This window comes from Sebastes fasciatus, chromosome 3, assembly GCF_043250625.1.
Source record: "Sebastes fasciatus isolate fSebFas1 chromosome 3, fSebFas1.pri, whole genome shotgun sequence".
Taxonomy (NCBI): domain Eukaryota; kingdom Metazoa; phylum Chordata; class Actinopteri; order Perciformes; family Sebastidae; genus Sebastes; species Sebastes fasciatus.
The window spans coordinates 5253939-5271683 of NC_133797.1; the positions used below are offsets into that span (position 1 = coordinate 5253939).

Genomic DNA, 17745 nt, shown 5'->3' on the forward strand with positions numbered 1-17745 from the left:
CCACCTCTTATGATCACTAAATTTGCATTTGGCCAACGTCACATCTTTCTCTAAACATTCGTTAGCTAGCTACCAACGTTAATAAGTTAACTATTTCCGGACCAGATTGACATCCTGGTATACCTGGTTTGTCCCGGTGTCCAGATAATAATAAAAAGTATGGAAATATGTCCCAATTATATATGTAAAACATGCTAATCATGATGCTGCTGCACACACTTGTTTGGTTGGTTGCTGTAGCATTACACTATTGTTTTCTTGGTAACAATTTAATAGTACAAAACGAGGTGTTCGTACTGGGAAGTTGATTAAAAAATGATCGGCTGAGTTACGGCCGTCTCTTTCCCAATGTAAGTCTATGGGAAAAAGTCTGTTTGGGTCCAATGGCATCACGTGACGGACACGGAGGTTGCAGTACCTCTGTTTGGCCACTACGAAAATTGGCATCAACGACCGACGCTCTTCCTGGGGGCTTGGTTAGGACGGGACGATCTACACCTTCAGCTTTTTCATTAGTGGTTTTGGTTCCCTGATGTAATTCCTAACATAGCTCCACCCAACACCAATCTGAGCGGATGTGTAATTAGCAGATTAATTTAGAACACTTGTTTGGATGATCAAGGACAATGACACGCATATATCCATTAGGAATAGCGTGCTCTCCATCACCGTTGTGGCTTTATCCAGCTTGTTATCATCCGAGACAAAAATGGCTGCTTTTATCAAATCAAACTACAATCCAGCTCCCTCACCCAGAGTTAATCTATCAGAGCAGAAACCACAATAGAGCTGTTAAAGAAGAGCAAGCAAGTGAATCAATTCATGCCAGCTGTCTTGTTTATTCCTGTTTTCTTGTCACAAAAAAAGGCCTTCATAATATAGTTGTGGTGCATTCCAGTAGTTTCAAGAGTGCTCAAACGTGAAATCTTTTTTTCAGGTTGAATTTCACTTTTTTAAACACAAAAAGGGTTTTGTTCTTGCTCGGAAAATCCTGAGCCAATGTCACATGCCAAATGTGTCACCATGCAAAAACACTTTTGTATTTGATTCATTTGATTTAAGATATATTGTTCGTCATTGCTTGTAGCACTTTTGATACATTTAAGAATAATATAAATTTAGTAACAATCAGAAGTTTTTTAGACATTGACATAAAATATATTGGTAACGCTGAGGTACTGTATTATATAAAGACGGCCCGGGATGCCCTGAATGCATAAAATTGCTAAAACTCAAAACATTTTTAGAGAAACCCAACCCACATCTGTTTTCCATAGTCCACTGCTGAGACCAGTGGCTGGTGCTCTTGTCCATTTAGCTGTAATGTTCAATAGAAAATGACCCGGAGTCACTGGACCTCATCATGGTCTCGTTGTGTCGGAGTGACAGCTGTGAGCGGTACAACCCGTTGCTTTGGAAATCCATCGGGCTGTCGGACACCTACAGTATATGAGAGAGAGAGAGAAATGTTGCTCTGTACCACACTTATTGCCATCTCTATTCATAACAAATACATTGAATTTTAAATTCTGACTGCAATGTAAATGTATCCGCGTAAATATGCTACACTCAGAGCTAGTGACGTAAAATATAAAGTGAGGCCGACTGCTTATTGAGGGCGAGAGGGAAGCTGGATGGGTAAAAAAAACACAGGACCTTCAACCAGGAGACGGGTGTTCGAGACCGGTGTTTTGTTTCGTACATTAGTGACGTTTGTGAATTGTTTTTTAGTGTCGTTTGTGGCGCGTTTTCTGTACTTATGTTACGTTGTTTCCGTATATATTGTACTTAGTTTACATACTTATTTTAAGGCCAACCATGAGGTTTTTCCTTAACCTAGCTAAGTGGTTTTGTTGCCCCCCGCTGGTACTGCACCTTCGTACATGTGTGTAATATTCACGCCTCGGCGAGGCAAAACGTGACTCTGACATGCTATCTTCTGGTGGACAGGCGGGTCTATTACACGCTTTGGCGTGATACCGCATTGGACAGACACAGTTAGCAACTAGCTGGTGAACATAGTGGAGCATTTAGCTGCTAAATAGACAGATATTTTTCTCAGGAGTTGGTGGTGGAGACCAAAGCCAGAGCTAAAAGGAGAGTGAATATTGGATATTTGCTAAGAACTTCACCATAACAACTTTAAAGGGTGGTCACTGTTGTGTTTACAGCATGTCCCACTGCCCCCAATTGGCTAACAATCAATTAATGCAACACCAACACTGAGTAATGAGTTCAAATCTAATGAAGTGTACATTACATTGTGAAGAACTGGGTTAATTTACCTCTTCAAATTTCTTGGCCTTGTACTGCTCCGCTCCTTTCAGGAAGTTCAGCAGTATGATGTCACACAACACCGTGCCCTGCATGATGATAATAATAATAATAATAATAATAATTATAATCTTTATTTACAAAGCACTCAACAAAGCAAAAGTACAGATGAAACTTTAAAATTCAGCCCAATAGTAACCCCAGATCTTCTCAAAGGTCACTATTCATGTTTTAAAATAGTTTACAGTTGAGCTTCAGTGAGAAGGGAGGTGGGAGGGCATTTTTGCAATGTATTTAAGTACAACAAAGGTCAAATTGTACTTGAGATAATACTTAAAATCAGAAGTAAAAGGGGAATGTTTGGCTCCATTTATCAGTTGTGTCAAGTATACCAATAAAACTCACCACTCCCACTGACGTGAAGGCTGCCACCATGTTGATGAGTGTAGGGATCATGTTGAACTTCCCTGCCTACAAAGGAAGAACAGTAGTTTATTTCAACAGGTTTCAGTCTCCTGGGTGTGATTGTGATTAATATAGTGGCCGATGGGAAAAATAGTTACTATTATGAGTTTCCAATTCAACGACCCCAGGCTTTATGTGAAAATGTTGATGACACCTGATAATCGAATTTTAGTGATCATAGCTACTTTATCTGACCTGAAATTATGTTAAAGACAATAACTCTTTCAGTGTCCCACACACCAAACAGTATGGCCACATTGTAGATGTATTGTATAAATTATTCTGCTATTCTGCTCTTGTAATGCTAAACATTTCGAGCGCTATCGGCCGATTGAATGGGCGTTATCAGTGCTTATCACTACCACGCTAATCCTTCAGACGGGTAAAAACTGCACCTACCACGTTGTGAAAGTGAAACTTAAAGTAACAAGTACGCTTGTATTTGAAGCGGATGGCTAAACAAAGCATTTAGAATACCCAAGATGTTTAAAAAAGATGTAGTATGCAAGTATAAGAAATAAATAAATGTATGCAACTGGTGCCATAAAATATATTTTCGTACTTTATGAAGAAGCTTCTATGTTGAGCGGTCAAAACATACAGATCCATATCTCTTTGTCATTATCCATAATAGATAGTGTTTTGCAAGTATACACAAATGTTGACACACACTAAGATACATATATACTCACATTTCCATTGACTAGAACATCAAACCTAATAGCGTAGGCTTTGACCAGTGTGCGGTAGTCGGTCCCATTCTCCATCTTATAGTATTTGGCAAACCTGCACAAACAGACAAATCACGCCATTTTTATATCAAAGAAAACACTTTAAAGCTTATGGAACAGTGTGCAACTTAGACACATTTTTTTTGGTGTAATACAAAGAAAATCCTAACCCATAAATGATATGTCACACTTGAACACATAGAGATAAAAGCACTTTGCACTTTGTTTTTTATTTCGGCGTACGAACGTGAGCCGCGCGGTTCACAGCAACAACAGACAGTGAAGGTGATTTATTGACTGTATATTGACATCATACCAGCAACATTACTAAAGTTTCAATGTCTGTATCTGTAGAAAATGTTAGGGAGATGAAAAAAAAGTAAAGACTATTTTTTAAATCAACAGTTTCTGCTTTCATTTCAAAATAAAAGCCCTCAAGCATTTTTTTCTGTGGACAGAATTCCTTAATTTGTTAACACGAGGCTTTTATTGTGAAATATGTGCCGGACAGTGATGTAGAACATGCAGTGACTTGAAGAGCTCCATGAATTAATATAGTATGGGGTTTTAATTGTGGATTATTACTATTATTTACAAATTACCACACGGTTCTTTACCTTTCTCTGTCTAAAATAAAATAATATATTATATATATATATATATATATATATATTTATAATGAAATGAAATGGCCATTATGAAAGGCAAATTCTATGTAGAAAGAAAGGGCTGGCAGCAGCAGCAGAAACGCAGCTGTTGTGAACAACCGATGTGTGAATCCCGCAGCCGCCAAGCGCTGTTCATGCGGGCGGTCTCGCCGGGGCGTAACTCACCTGTCGTGCTCTGCAAGCATTTGCCATAGTGACCGCACACTACCTGTGTGAGTTGTTGTTTGTTTGTGTGCAGTGTTTGTCTTTGAATTCTGGCCATACCCCTACCTGCCCGCTTGCCACATTATTATTTTCTCCTTCAATTTACTTGAAATTTTGTTTATTAGAATAACATGGGCATTTGTCAATTAAGATTTAAGAGGAATTTATTTATAAAAAAAAGATTTTTTTCAATTACATACGGAGGCCATAGGTGGAGGTCAATGATGACACAGATGCTCCTCTTGAGCTTGAGTTGCCCGTCAACCGTACACCCCGCCTTTAAATTTCTCCCTATTGCATCAGGACGAAGTGAGCCTGAAAACAGATTTAGCTTCGTTTACAGACGCCATAGAGTCCAGTTCCAGTTCTTGATCATAACACAATGTGAAATTTGATGGATTCCTTTCTTGAATATAAAAAAGCATAAAAGTCTTTTATGTCGGTCACCCCACCTGTGTATACTGACTGTGAAATTGCCAGAATACACGCTGAAGAAGGGCATCTTGCTTGAAACATTTGTGTGGCAAAAGTGAAATTGGAGCGCTGTCCTAGTCTTTCTTTTTTTTCGTCATCTAGATTAAGGATCCAGCAACCGGTCTTCAAGGTCTAATCGTGAGCGCTTTGTGTCTTAACACATCGGTCCAACTGTGTAGCTGAATACCTGAAATTGTAGCCCGGTGACACAGCGTTCTTCTGTGACATGGCATCCAGGCGAGTGAACGAGTACGAAGGGTTACACTGGTCATCTGACTTGTCCAGATCACAGTTCCAGCCGATCTTTATTCCAATCACTCCTCCCTGAGGAGAATTTTCAAAATAAGAGAGGCACATGAATGAAAGAATGAATAAATGTTTGTGCTCAATCCTGTCTCCTTAGGAATTACATTTATATATAACTAATTTGCTAATATGGCTAATATGTTGCGGAGGTATTTTGCACTGCCTGTGTTATATGTGTTGTATGATATGGGCATGATGACTGATAGCACCAAGTTGTACCGGGTCCGTTCCAGTCTGAGTCAGCTGAACTGGGTCTGGTCTGTTCCAGTCTGGGTCAGTTGTTGATAACAGTTGTCAAATATAATCATATGAGACAGGGGTAGAGGTAAGAAATTACATTTACTCTCATTGTGACAAAGGTTTTTTTGTGTGTGTACTTTTTTAGGTATTTTTTAAAAATCTGTACTTTTACATTGTAACTTTTTATCACAAAAGTTTCATGGAGAATGTCGTGTTGTTAAACTGTGTGAGACTGGAACAGAAGAAAGGAGATGAATCAGCAGCTGCAGCAGAGACGAAGATGCTGTTGTGTCTGCGGCCGCAGGAGGGCAGAGCTCCAGAGACAGCAGCAGACTCAGGCAGACTCTGGTCTGTTTCAGTGTGACTTTGGTGTTGTGTTTATTATTTCATTTGCTTAAACAGACACTTAGAAAAGCCACAAACTCACGCTCGGCTCTTGTTTGCCGATTTTTCATCAGCTTTTAACACCGTGCAGCCTCATCTTCTAACAGAAAGAATGATCTGTGATCTTTTATCATCAGCTTGTACTGTGGATTATGGACTTTCTGACTGACAGAACACAGAGGGTGTCTGTAAATGGCCATTTGTCAGACGCCCGAACCACATCCACAGGCTCGCCACGAGGGTGTGTCCTCTCCCCCCTCCTCTTCATCATGTACAGTATACTGATGCTTGCAGGAGCTCTCAGGAGGACAGCTACCTGATCAAATTTACTATCCCTCTTCCAGGGTCCAGTGTCAGACCATGGAAAGGCTCTACCCATTATTATTATTATTATTATACCATTCATAATGATAATGTGGAAATTGTAAGATCTTACAAGTACTTGGGCACGTATTTGGATGATCAACTTAAATTTGATGTCAACACTGAGGCTATTGTAAAGAGGGGGCAACAGATAATTCATCTCTTACGGAAACTGAATTCCTTCTCAGTCAGTCCCGTAATCCTCTGTCGTTTTTTATCAGTCTTTCATTGAGAGTCTCCTTTGCTTTTCTTCTTTTTTCAGAAACAGTCTCAACAGTATTGTTAAAATCTGTTCTAAGATTATTGGTGTGAAACAGAGAGATTTGAATTCCTTTTGTAACCAGCAGAAATGTATTTTAGCATCTTCTGGTCATGTGCTTACAAGTGAATTTTCTCTGTTGCCGTCCGGATGTCGTTATGGTTTACCGGTTTGTAATACTAACCGCTATTCTAAATCGTTTATCCCCTCTGCAGTCAGTTTATCCTGAAGGACTATTATCCTTTTACCATCACAGATCCTTTTATCCCTTATTAGACTGATCCTCCTATTGTTCTTATTCAGTCTGTTTATTTATTTATTAGTTAGTCTAATTTACACCAGTAATCGTTTTAGGTCCTGTTTTTATATTTTTAGCTTACATATATTGTTGTTCTTGTTGTTGTGTGTCACCCTGTTTTATCTATGTTTTTATGTACAAACTGCTCCAAACCAATTGCCCCATTGCCCCCATTGAATTGAATTGAATAAGAAAAGCAATAAAAAGAACACATCTACAATATATTCAGCCACGAAACTTTGAGAAAAGTATATTAGGCTGTATAATATCTTCCGTGAGGAAGACTTTCCTGCTTGGTTCCTAGTTTCTTGTGTCAATGTATTATGTCCCCTAATTGCATTTATATTCTTTAATTTTAACCTCAGTGTTTTTGTGTGTTTATTCAAACTGAACGATTCTCCGTAACAAAAGCTTAGAAAATGGGTAGCTCAAAATCAAGCATTCTGATTGGTTCATAGCCGTGATATAATACCCACATACCTCATCACTCCCTGTCTGAGAAAAAAACTAATGTGTTGACAGGCTCACAGGGGGATCACTTCCACCATCGCAGAACAGGTTACAGATACAAAGTGTAACAAAGCAAGCTGCTAAAACGCGCCGCGAAATGGAAATGTTTAAGGTTAACTTCTATGGAGGAGTGGATCGAGCCGTGCCCGTCTCCAGAAAAACGACATGCGTTGACTCTACCTTGTCGGCCAGTTTAGTGAAGTTCTGCTGTGCGTAGCGGACCACGTCTCCCACTCTGAAGATGGGGCAGTAGGTGTTGTTCACCATGTCAAAGTTACATCTTTTGATGTAATCGTCAGTGATGGTAGTAAGGAAGTTCCCTCTGTACACATACAGACATATATCATATCAACATGTCAGACTCCAGTGTTGTCGTCATCCTCATCATCCTCATCATCACCATATTTAAAATCATAATTGTCATACTTGGTGTAGTTGAAGATTGGAAAGCGGATGCTATTCTTAATAAAAATGGTGAAATTCTCCACTTCCATCATTGGCGTACTGAAAGAGAGGTGAAGGGAGAAACACAGAAGAAAAGACAGACAAACAAACAGCATTGTGTTTAAATATGTAATTTTTTCTCGAGCCTCACAAAGCCAGCACAAAATGTTTGTCTTTGAGTATCATGGTGTGGCACACACTTCCATAGGCAATGGGCTGTTGAAATGGGCAGTGGACGAGATTACACGGGCCAAATCAAAATACACGTTCCGTTTTATTTCAGTTTAGCATTTTTCCTTAATCTCTGATGACATATGGTCATTTTATGATTATTACAGTAAATATATTACATACTGGTCCTTTAATTAGTCCTTTAATAAGACTAGTGAGAATACAATTTTGACCAGGAGAAATGTGTTTATGGATATCTGAAAATTAATTACAGAACGGCTTACCATTAATCTACCTCTTATTACTCGTTGCCTTTGTTGGTGAGGTTGGTTAGGTTTAGGCATGAGGAGTGAGATCAGTTAGAATATCAGGGTAAGTCAACCAGAGATAGAGTAGGGTGGGTCATGCCGTTGTCATGGTAAAAAAAACACACTCATTGCGACGGGGAAGGTCCGATGACATAATTCTGCATAATAGTTATCCATGTGCTTCTGTGCACTGCACATAAAGTTTGTATTTTCGGAGCAATGGGCCTCCGGAACAATGGCAGTTTGTTTTTGGAATAACATGTAGGACAAATGGGCATTCAGGTCCAATGGGCCATTTTTCTGACTATTGGGGTTTCGGAATAATGGGCTATCCAACAGTGGCACGGCAACGTAAAAAGCTTTCTATCACATGCACAGTATATCGTCTTACGTCTTGATGGTGTCGATCTCGGCAGGACACCATCCTTTTATTTCACACATCTTGACGGTGGTGTTGAAAGGAACACATTTCCCTGTCAGAATTCCTGAGCGGGAAAAAAGAAAAGCTTTTATGCAAACTACAAAAATCAAACAATAAATGTTAGGCTCAGAAATAGATACCACTTCTAACATAGTAATTCAACAGCATAAGTATAATAATAATAATAATAATAATAATAACATTTTCATCAAACATGTTATCAAGTATGATGAAACAAGAAAAAGAAACAGAGAGAAGGTCTCACCATAACTTCCTGACTTGTTGAGGTGCTTTGTGCAGTTACTGTCCTGGGTGCAAATGTACTTCTTCTCACTCTGGGTAGCACAAAGTTACACACACACACACACACACATAATTATTTTTATATTAACAATGGATCAAATGACTACGTGTAATGTCAAAGGGGATTGCTCGTAGTGATGAACCCACAGAGAATCATCACCCTACTCTGCAGTTCCCCTCAGATCTAGGCAGATTTTAGCGTCTTTAAGATCATGGCTTTGGGTTTTATGGCCGCAACTTTATTGTTTTGGTTTAGTCTCTGCTCTTTCGTCAGCATCATTTCCAGCAGCAGCAGGCAACTGTTTACAGTGAGCTATAATAAACCCAGTATACATAATAAACCTAGTATACACAACATGCTCAGCACCGAACAGCATTTTGTGTTTTAAAAAAGGCAGTTACTAACAAGTGGCTAAAAGAGACTTCAGAGGTTGTCGGGGGCATTAGATGCCATCACACTGAACACTAGTCCGCCTTGTTGTGTTACTCACATTAATGTGAACATTAGCTTTTTACTTCTGCCGATTGCATTCACGCTTCAAAAATCATAAAAGCGGTGTTCATTTGGGAAATTGATCTTGCTGAGCAAAACATGTAAGTATCATAAACGTTTGTTTGCCACAGAGCTTATTTTCTGCAACGATGCAAAACCCAATGGAAAAGTCCCATTGGCTTTTTGTCAAAGGAAACAGGGTGATGCTAACTTCCTGATTGGCCTACAGAAATACGTCATCCCTGCAGCACTCTATGGAAGTAGTATTGCAGTAATGGTAGTGACGAAGACTAACCTCAGGACAGTATGCTTGGACTTGGTTCTCTGTAGTGATCAGTTTGGTAATGATGCAGAAGACTGAAGCTCCCTGCGAAAAACACATAGCACATCACTGTATACTACTGTCAGTCATCTATCTATCTATCCCTCCATCTATTTATCCGTCCATAGGCCTACCTGTGTAGGAGTGACGTAGTCTGCAACATCCATGACCTTGTCATTGTAGATTCCAAAACCTTTGACCTTGGTCATCACTGAGGATTCAATAGCTGTGTCTCTCACCTGGTAGGCCTTCTCATTGACAAACACCCACCTGAAGCACACACACACACACACACACACACACACACACACACACACACACACACACACAGACAACAGAAACATTAAAAAAAGAAAAGGTATTGTGTATTACTTCTCTCAGACCTCATTCTAAGACTCAGTGGAGCCTGTTCATGTATCACTCACTGATAGGCTAAAAGCTAAAGCTGCTGTCTGACTGTTGTCACCTGCTGTGGACTGATAGAGCAGTGACCTGAAATAAAAGTTAGTTGTTAGTTAGAGAACTTTGCTGGGTTTAAATGATTTTGTTAGCGTGCTGATGTTCATTTTTGTGTGGCAGCTGCCAGCTGTCAGGGACGTTTTCAGTTATAGGACTCACAGTCCGAGGCCCTGTTCAGATAGATTGATTTGAGCTGAGTTTACCACCAACTGCCTCTATATCCTGAGAGCATGTGTGTGTAATGCAGGTACTACACTATCACCACATATATCGGAAAAGTACAAACTGTAAGTTGTGATGTTACCAAAAGATACAGAAATGTTGTGGACAAAGATACAATTATTGTGAAAAATGACTATTTGCGGGAAAATGTCAAACGTCCAGTAAGAGACTCAAAAGCATATTTGACTGTTGGTAAGTGTTATACACCTTTACATATCTATAGAACAGGAGAATTTGAATATATATATGCCAACCTGAAATTCAATTTAGTTAAATGAATCCTAATTTGATAATAATTTTAATGATTACCTAGAAATTGCAATACAAATAACACCTAAAACCCCCACAAACACTTACATTTAACAAATAATTTGCTAGCATAACTTGACTGGTTGACTTTTTCCTTTTTGTTAAGTGATACTGAATGAATAAAATAAGATTGAATTTTATTTATTTTCTTAAATTATAGTGCTTCTAGCCTGTAAAATTGTGGAAATGTGTCTCCTTTGATGTCAGTAACAGGACACTTGAATCTAATTAATAGTGATAAATAAATAAGTTTAATATTGAAACATTAACATTTTGAATCAATACACAGCATATAGTATTTGAATAATTCACAGTGATGTAATAACAGTAATAATAATGTAATATATAACAGTGCTTTTAGCTTTAAATAACACTATATTTTAATTCTAAACTTATCCAATTGTGTCATCATCACCATTACATGATTTACTCATAAGTAGTAATTAATGTCAATTAATAAGGGCATGTGCGATATGATAATCAATGCCTAATCCATGGCATTAGATATTAAATATATATATATATATATATATATATATATATATATAAAATAAATAATAATAAATATATAATAAAAATATGTTGTTTCATTCAACTAAACCAAATTAAATAATCATAAAATACAGCAGAATGAATGGAAATACTCACCCGATGAAGTAAGTGATGATGAGGAGTTGGACGACACGGTTGATGATGCCGATGGTCCAGCTCTTCACTACCACCGACTTGGTGGTTTCATAGGTGAAGAAGTCTTTTATACAAGACCACATCCTAGCATTATGTGCGTGAATAAATATTTAAAAAAGCTTGTCTTTGTGTATTTTCTGTATGTGGTGTGACTTAAAGGAATTTAAAGCAATTTACGTAAGTATAAAGAAAATTCCACTATGTATGGATTATGGATATAAAAGCTGAAATTGAAGTCCAAATGAAGCAGCTGTGTGCCTGCAGCAATAATACACCTACAGCATATTTCAGTCCCCAAATGTGGCTGACATCTTCATTATTATTTTGTGTTGGAAAAAAAAAAAAAATCCAACAGTGAGAGTCCAGATATCCAAGAGCTGTATCTCTTCTTCTTCATGGAAACCAGTCTTCAGTTAATGCTCTCTTCCTGTACCTTCATGTATGACGATGACTAACTGGTCAACAAGTAAACAGCTTTCTCTCTCTTTTGTCCGTATCTCTATCTTCACCCACTCGGCCAGTCTCTCTCTCGTTTTGTCTCTGACTCTCTGTCTCTGATTTCCCCCCATTCGATTATCTAAACCACTCCTCAAAGCCCCCCCTCCCTCCTTCTGCTCAGTGCATCCTGGACTCATGGTCAAGGTTTTTTGTGTGCAGCATTCTGGGTTCACAGTCAAGGGGGGGGGGAATACAACAGCAGCAACTGTTTTAGTATTGACTAGTGCCAATAAAATTGGTCTTTAAATTTATTCAACTTGCATTTAGGCCAGGCTATCCAACATGCATATATTGCAGTTTTAAAGGGATAGTCAGAACCAGTACGAATAGACCAGAGGATAATTAGACTAGCTTAGCAAAGGACTGGAAGGAGTACGAAACTGCTAGCCCAGCTCAATCAAAAGTGGAGAGAGAAAGAGAAAGTAGAAACATGGCTCTGCCTATCTGGCCTGGAGAGGAGGTTGTGTTGCTCTGGCTCTATCTGGTTGGCGTGGAGAGGAGGTCGTGCTGCTCTGGCTCTATCTGGTTGGCGTGGAGAGGAGGTTGTGTTGCTCTGGCTCTATCTGGTTGGCGTGGAGAGGAGGTTGTGTTGCTCTGGCTCTATCTGGTTGGCGTGGAGAGGAAGTCGTGTTGCTCTGGCTCTACCTGTTTGGCATGGAGAGGAGATTGTGTTGTTCTGGCTCTATCTGGTTGGCGACGCCGGGAAGCTGCTTGACATCCTCCTGGATCCACCTTCTCACATATGTTCACATTATATGTATTATTTTTTGTCATATGGATTGTTTATGTTGTATTTTCATCATGTTGTTACTCTGTACACATGACATCTATTGCACGTCTGTCCATCCTGGAAGATGGATCCCTCCTCTGTTGCTTTTCCTGAGGTTTCGTCCATTTTTTTCCCTGTTAAAAGGTTTTTTTTGGTTAAGTTTTTCCATAGTTTACAGAGGGTGTCGCATACTGTACAGATTGTAAAGCCCCCTGAAGCAAATTTGTGATTTTGGGCTATACAAATAAAATTTACTTGACTTGAAACATGACATTGGGGTTTAAGGAGCTGTTGGGTTGTTGGAAGTTGCTGGAAGGTTTATTTTTCAGTTATAGTTAGGCTGGTAACTAGAGGTCCTCAAAACTTGACATGCATTTAGCCATTTTCAAAAAAAGAGAACCAATCCAAAAGTGACCCAAGGACACAGATCCAAGAACTGCTGACACGACCCTATACCGAGCTGAGGCGCTTTTGTCTTTAGACACAGTTGTGGCCTTTCAGTTTTTGCTCAAAACATCAGGATAGTCAAGTCAAGTCAATTGTAATTGTATAGTCCAAAATCACAAATCACAAAAAAAAAAACTTTTAACAGGGAAAAAAATCCAGCAACTTCCAACAACCCAACAGCTCCTTAAACCCCAATGTCATGTTTCAAGTCAAGTCAATTTTATTTGTATAGCCCAAAATCACAAATTTGCCTCAATCTGTACAGAATACGACACCCTCTGTAAACTATGGAAAAACTTAACCAAAAAGAACCTTTTAACAGGGAAAAAAATGGACGAAACCTCAGGAAGAGCAACAGAGGAGGGATCCCCCTTCCAGGATTGACAGACCTTCAATAGATGTTGTGTGTACAGAGTAACAACATAATGAAAATACAACATAGACAATCCATATGACAAATAATAAAAATAATACATATAATGTGAACATATGTGAGAACAGATAGAGCCAGAGCAACACAACCTCCTCTCCACGCCAACCAGATAGAGCCAGAACAACACAACCTTCTCTCCACGCCAGATAGATAGAGCCAGAGCAACACAACCTCCTCTCCACGCCAGATAGATAGAGCCACAGCAACACAACCTCCTCTCCATGCCAACCAGATAGAGCCCTAGCAACACAGCCTCCTCTCCACGCCAGACAGATATAGCCAGAGCAACACGACCTCCTCTCCACCATGAACCATGATGATAATAATATTACTAATTAATACTGGATCAAACTGTTAGCTGGATACATCGTTACATCGCTAACATACTGATAACATAATTTTAAATCTAAATGAATCCAGTATCCCATTGGCATCATTTCAGGATTTCAGAACACTGCCTTACACAGTGTAAAGATCAATTCTATGATCTATATGAAATATTTATATGATTCAAAATTCATCATATCCATCATGTAATGGTGGACCACAGTGAGTGGAGCTGACCTCACTTTGTTTAAAAGGCTGCTATCAGCAGCCCAGCGTATCAGTCTCTACATCCGAATATACACCACAAACCATATCCAGGAGATAACGTTTCACACTAATCTAATCGCAGCTGTCTTCAGTCTAATGCCACCTAGACTCTCTGAATACCTCCAGCAGTCACTTATGAAGAGTCGACAATGGACTGCCATTGGATGAGAACCAGGAAGTGGTAAAATATCATTCTTTTGGGGTGGGGGGAAATAGGAGGAAGAAATGGAGGAGGAAGACAAGAAAATGATGGGGAGTAACAGATGAGAAAGAGAGAAAAGAGCAGCCCGTCCTCACTCCCAAGTTGTCAAATTTGGTAGCTTGGCCAGTGGCCCCATATGCTTCAAAGTATGATGCTCTACGTGGCTATGGTGGAGGATTATAAAGGAGAAAGTCAGGTGAGGTAGAATAAAGAGCGACAAAGTCTGTGTGGGGAGGAGGTCCGCAACCAAATGTCAACCTTGAAGTTACATTACAATAAGTATGTTTGTTACGTTTCTTAAATATATGCAGGAATTTCCTAAAAAACAATGTATAGACTGAGAAAAAGAATCCCTCTCAGTCATCACTTATGACCCACTCAGATCTCAACATGGCTGCCGGGTCACAAACTTTCTCATTTTACAGCTAAACAGTACACTACAAGATGATTCTGAAAACATTTGAGGAGAGAAATAGGCATTACAGTAACAGAATATTGATTCATATTTGATCAGCGCTGCCTAGTTTTGACAGACTTTGACAGCTGACTGATAGACGGCAGCTGGACGGCGGACTCCAGGTCAGCTCTGACTGCTTGTTTTCCTCCGGTCTGTGAAATCTTGCAGATACCGTTAGGAGGACACAGAGGAACATGACGTTTTTCAGATTACCTGTCTCATGCACTACTGTCAGGATATAGTGACTGTTTTATAAAAATAACTTTTTTTTTAATCATATTTGCTCCATTTCCACCCACTGCAGCTTTAAACTTTATTGTGAGCTTAGCTTAGCACAAAGCCTGGAAATGGGGAAACTACTAGCTTGGCAAATTTAGATTATTTTTTTTTTAGTTTGGGATCTGCCATTTTTGCATAATTACTCTTTCAAATTCTTTACCCAATGTAGAAAACTGGAGATAACTGTTATCTTGGGGATGATTTATGCACCTTTTATTGCATACAAAATAACATCTGTTTCAGTGAAGGTAGCACATAATGACGACGGTTTATGCTATCTGAACATTATTGATTTTCTTGTCGCTGTTGCATTTTAAGATCGAGAGCTCATTACTAAATCATACTGTTGTGTCAAAAGCAAACAAAAAAAAGAATAAAATCATGAAATGTTATTTCCAAAACCGTAAGCCTCTCATAAGCATTCACAAAGAGAAAGTGGCATGTCTCTCTATCAGTTAACACACACACACACCGTAGATTAGATTATACAGTAAGTGATCTATCTGGATGGAGGGATGAGGGAGACGTAGAGAGGGAAATACCGAGGAAGACGGCTGAATAACTGGTCTAAATGATTTGTATTGATTTTTATATTTATGACCAGTGAGAGAGAAAGAGAGTTATTATCCTCTGCCTTCCTGTCACATCATCATCATCATTAGGTTAACTTCCACCATCACCACCATTTTCATTATAAAGATTACACCTATCCATATGAATGAAGCATTAGCCACAAAGATCATTCCCGTACACTATTATCTGGACCCTGTGACCACTTTGTGGAAGCTAATGGGAAACCAAATAATGCTAAAGTATAGAGTCTTCTTTTCACTGTCTGATGGGTGGAAGTGATGAAGAGTTCAGCCGTCACTGCTGAGTCCAGCTCGCGATGGATAAGTAAAAAAAATATATATTATTACACGGCTGCCATTATTGTTCTTATTAAATTAAACATTGTTATAAAACAAAAGCAGACTGATTATTTTCAGTTGGAGGAAGGCAGAGCCACAGTCTCATAAACGCCGGCTGGAGGAGGTGATGCCACACCTCAAACTTGAACACCTTAAATACACCATTCAATGCTCTTCTCCAAGGTTCCACAAAGTCTGGCAACCCTGTTTATTTTATTTTGATCAGGTATTTCCCTCTTCTAGTAGAGTCCAATCATGATCCCTAACCCTCTCCGTTTTTATTATATTATCATTTATTTATTTATTTATTTATATTTATTGTGTTTTCTTTATGATCCACTTAATTTGGATTATTATTATTAATTTATTTAGTTATTTATCCTGTTTATTTTCAGTCGTCTTCATGTTGTTTCTCTCTGGGCCTCTTTGGATGCACTTCTTTCCACTATGCAGTATTTAATGTACAACTAGTCTGAAGTCACTAAAGACAACGCAGAGTCTAATTGATTAACCTTTTTTGTAGAGTGTGATAGAATAACGAAAAAGAGAGAGCTGGTGCTAAATGTTGAGTATACTGCCACCAGAGAGACTCAGGATACAACTGGAACTGCAAGTCTGAGTGGAAATGATGCTTCATCTGTATTATCATCAGCAAGATGTACTTTAAGTATCAAAGTATTCATTGTCAAGCAGAATGTCCCCTATTAGTGTTAACTAGACATTATTACTGGATGATTAATTCTAATGTATGTATGAAGCATTTTAACATTGTACTACTGAGAACACTGAGTCACTTTAACTAATTCATTCATTCATTCATATTTTACGGTAGTCTGCAATAATCTACAACTATATGTCATATAATGGCAAATGTAATATGACATCCAACACCACTCCCCTCTACTGCTACACAGTCAGTGCAAAAACAATACAATTAATTATGATTTAATATGAATTAAATTGGGAAGAATTACGCTGTACACTGCGGGCCGTGATCTAAAGCGTACCCAATTTTACTTATATCAACATGTAATATGAGATTTACATACACATATGAGTATTATATATATAATACTTAACAGTAATAACAGTAATGCCTTTGAGTCGAATGAAAATTTAGAACACACTAAATCATAATTTGCACAATATTTATTGTATCTAAAATATCATACATTGTCAGATTTACGAATTAGTGTTTAAAGAAAGATCATGATATTGATGTAGTCCTCCATCCTTCTCATCTGGTCCTGTAGCCCTCCGTCCTTCTCATCTGGCCCTGTAGTCCTCCATCCTTCTCATCTGGTCCTGTAGTCCTCCATCCTTCTCATCTGGTCCTGTAGTCCTCCATCCATCTCATCTGGTCCTGTAGTCCTCCATCCGCCTCATCTGGTCCTGTAGTCCTCCATCCGCCTCATCTGGTCCTGTAGTCTTCCATCCTTCTCATCTGGTCCTGTAGTCCTCCATCCGCCTCATCTGGTCCTGTAGTCCTCCATCCGCCTCATCTGGTCCTGTAGTCCTCCATCCTTCTCATCTGGTCCTGTAGTCCTCCATCCTTCTCATCTGGTCCTGCAGTCCTCCGTCCTTCTCATCTGGTCCTGTAGTCCTCCATCCTCCTCATCTGGTCCTGTAGTCCTCCATTCTCCTCATCTGGTCCTGCAGCTCCGTCTGGTACAGCCACCTACACATGACTAAAGAAAAAAAAGAGAGAAAGTGAGTAATAATAATAAATAATCTTTGAATTACTGGTAATAAGTGAGACTTTCAGGAGACTTGTGTTAATGCTGTCATTAAGTGTTGACTTACCTTTGTCTGGTATAGCCATCTATACTTTGTAAAGAAA

At 39.0% G+C, this 17745-nt stretch overlaps 1 protein-coding gene across 1 annotated transcript; it reads right to left on the reverse strand.

The window, feature by feature from the left end:
* Positions 1 to 830: 830 nt before the first annotated feature.
* On the reverse strand, positions 831 to 11852 carry LOC141765260 (P2X purinoceptor 3-like). The gene is made up of 12 exons (XM_074631328.1): positions 11277 to 11852; positions 9773 to 9908; positions 9612 to 9683; positions 8786 to 8855; positions 8491 to 8584; positions 7603 to 7680; positions 7357 to 7498; positions 5004 to 5140; positions 3432 to 3525; positions 2680 to 2745; positions 2286 to 2363; positions 831 to 1440 (listed from the first exon to the last, which is right to left on the reverse strand). Exons 1-12 carry the CDS (start codon positions 11396 to 11398, stop codon positions 1315 to 1317), a joined length of 1215 nt encoding a protein of 404 aa, XP_074487429.1. The 5' UTR covers positions 11399 to 11852; the 3' UTR covers positions 831 to 1314.
* Between the last annotated feature and the right edge of the window lie 5893 nt (positions 11853 to 17745).

Bases quoted from the DNA above. Each gene is read 5' to 3' on its own strand.
- LOC141765260 (XM_074631328.1), bottom strand. From the start codon at position 11,398: ATGTGGTCTTGTATAAAAGACTTCTTCACCTATGAAACCACCAAGTCG. The intron at 9,909-11,276 runs GTGAGTATTTCC...TGTGTGCTTCAG, and splicing joins ATCATCACTTACTTCATCGG to GTGGGTGTTTGTCAATGAGA. The intron at 2,364-2,679 runs GTGAGTTTTATT...ATCATCATGCAG, and splicing joins CCTTCACGTCAGTGGGAGTG to GGCACGGTGTTGTGTGACAT.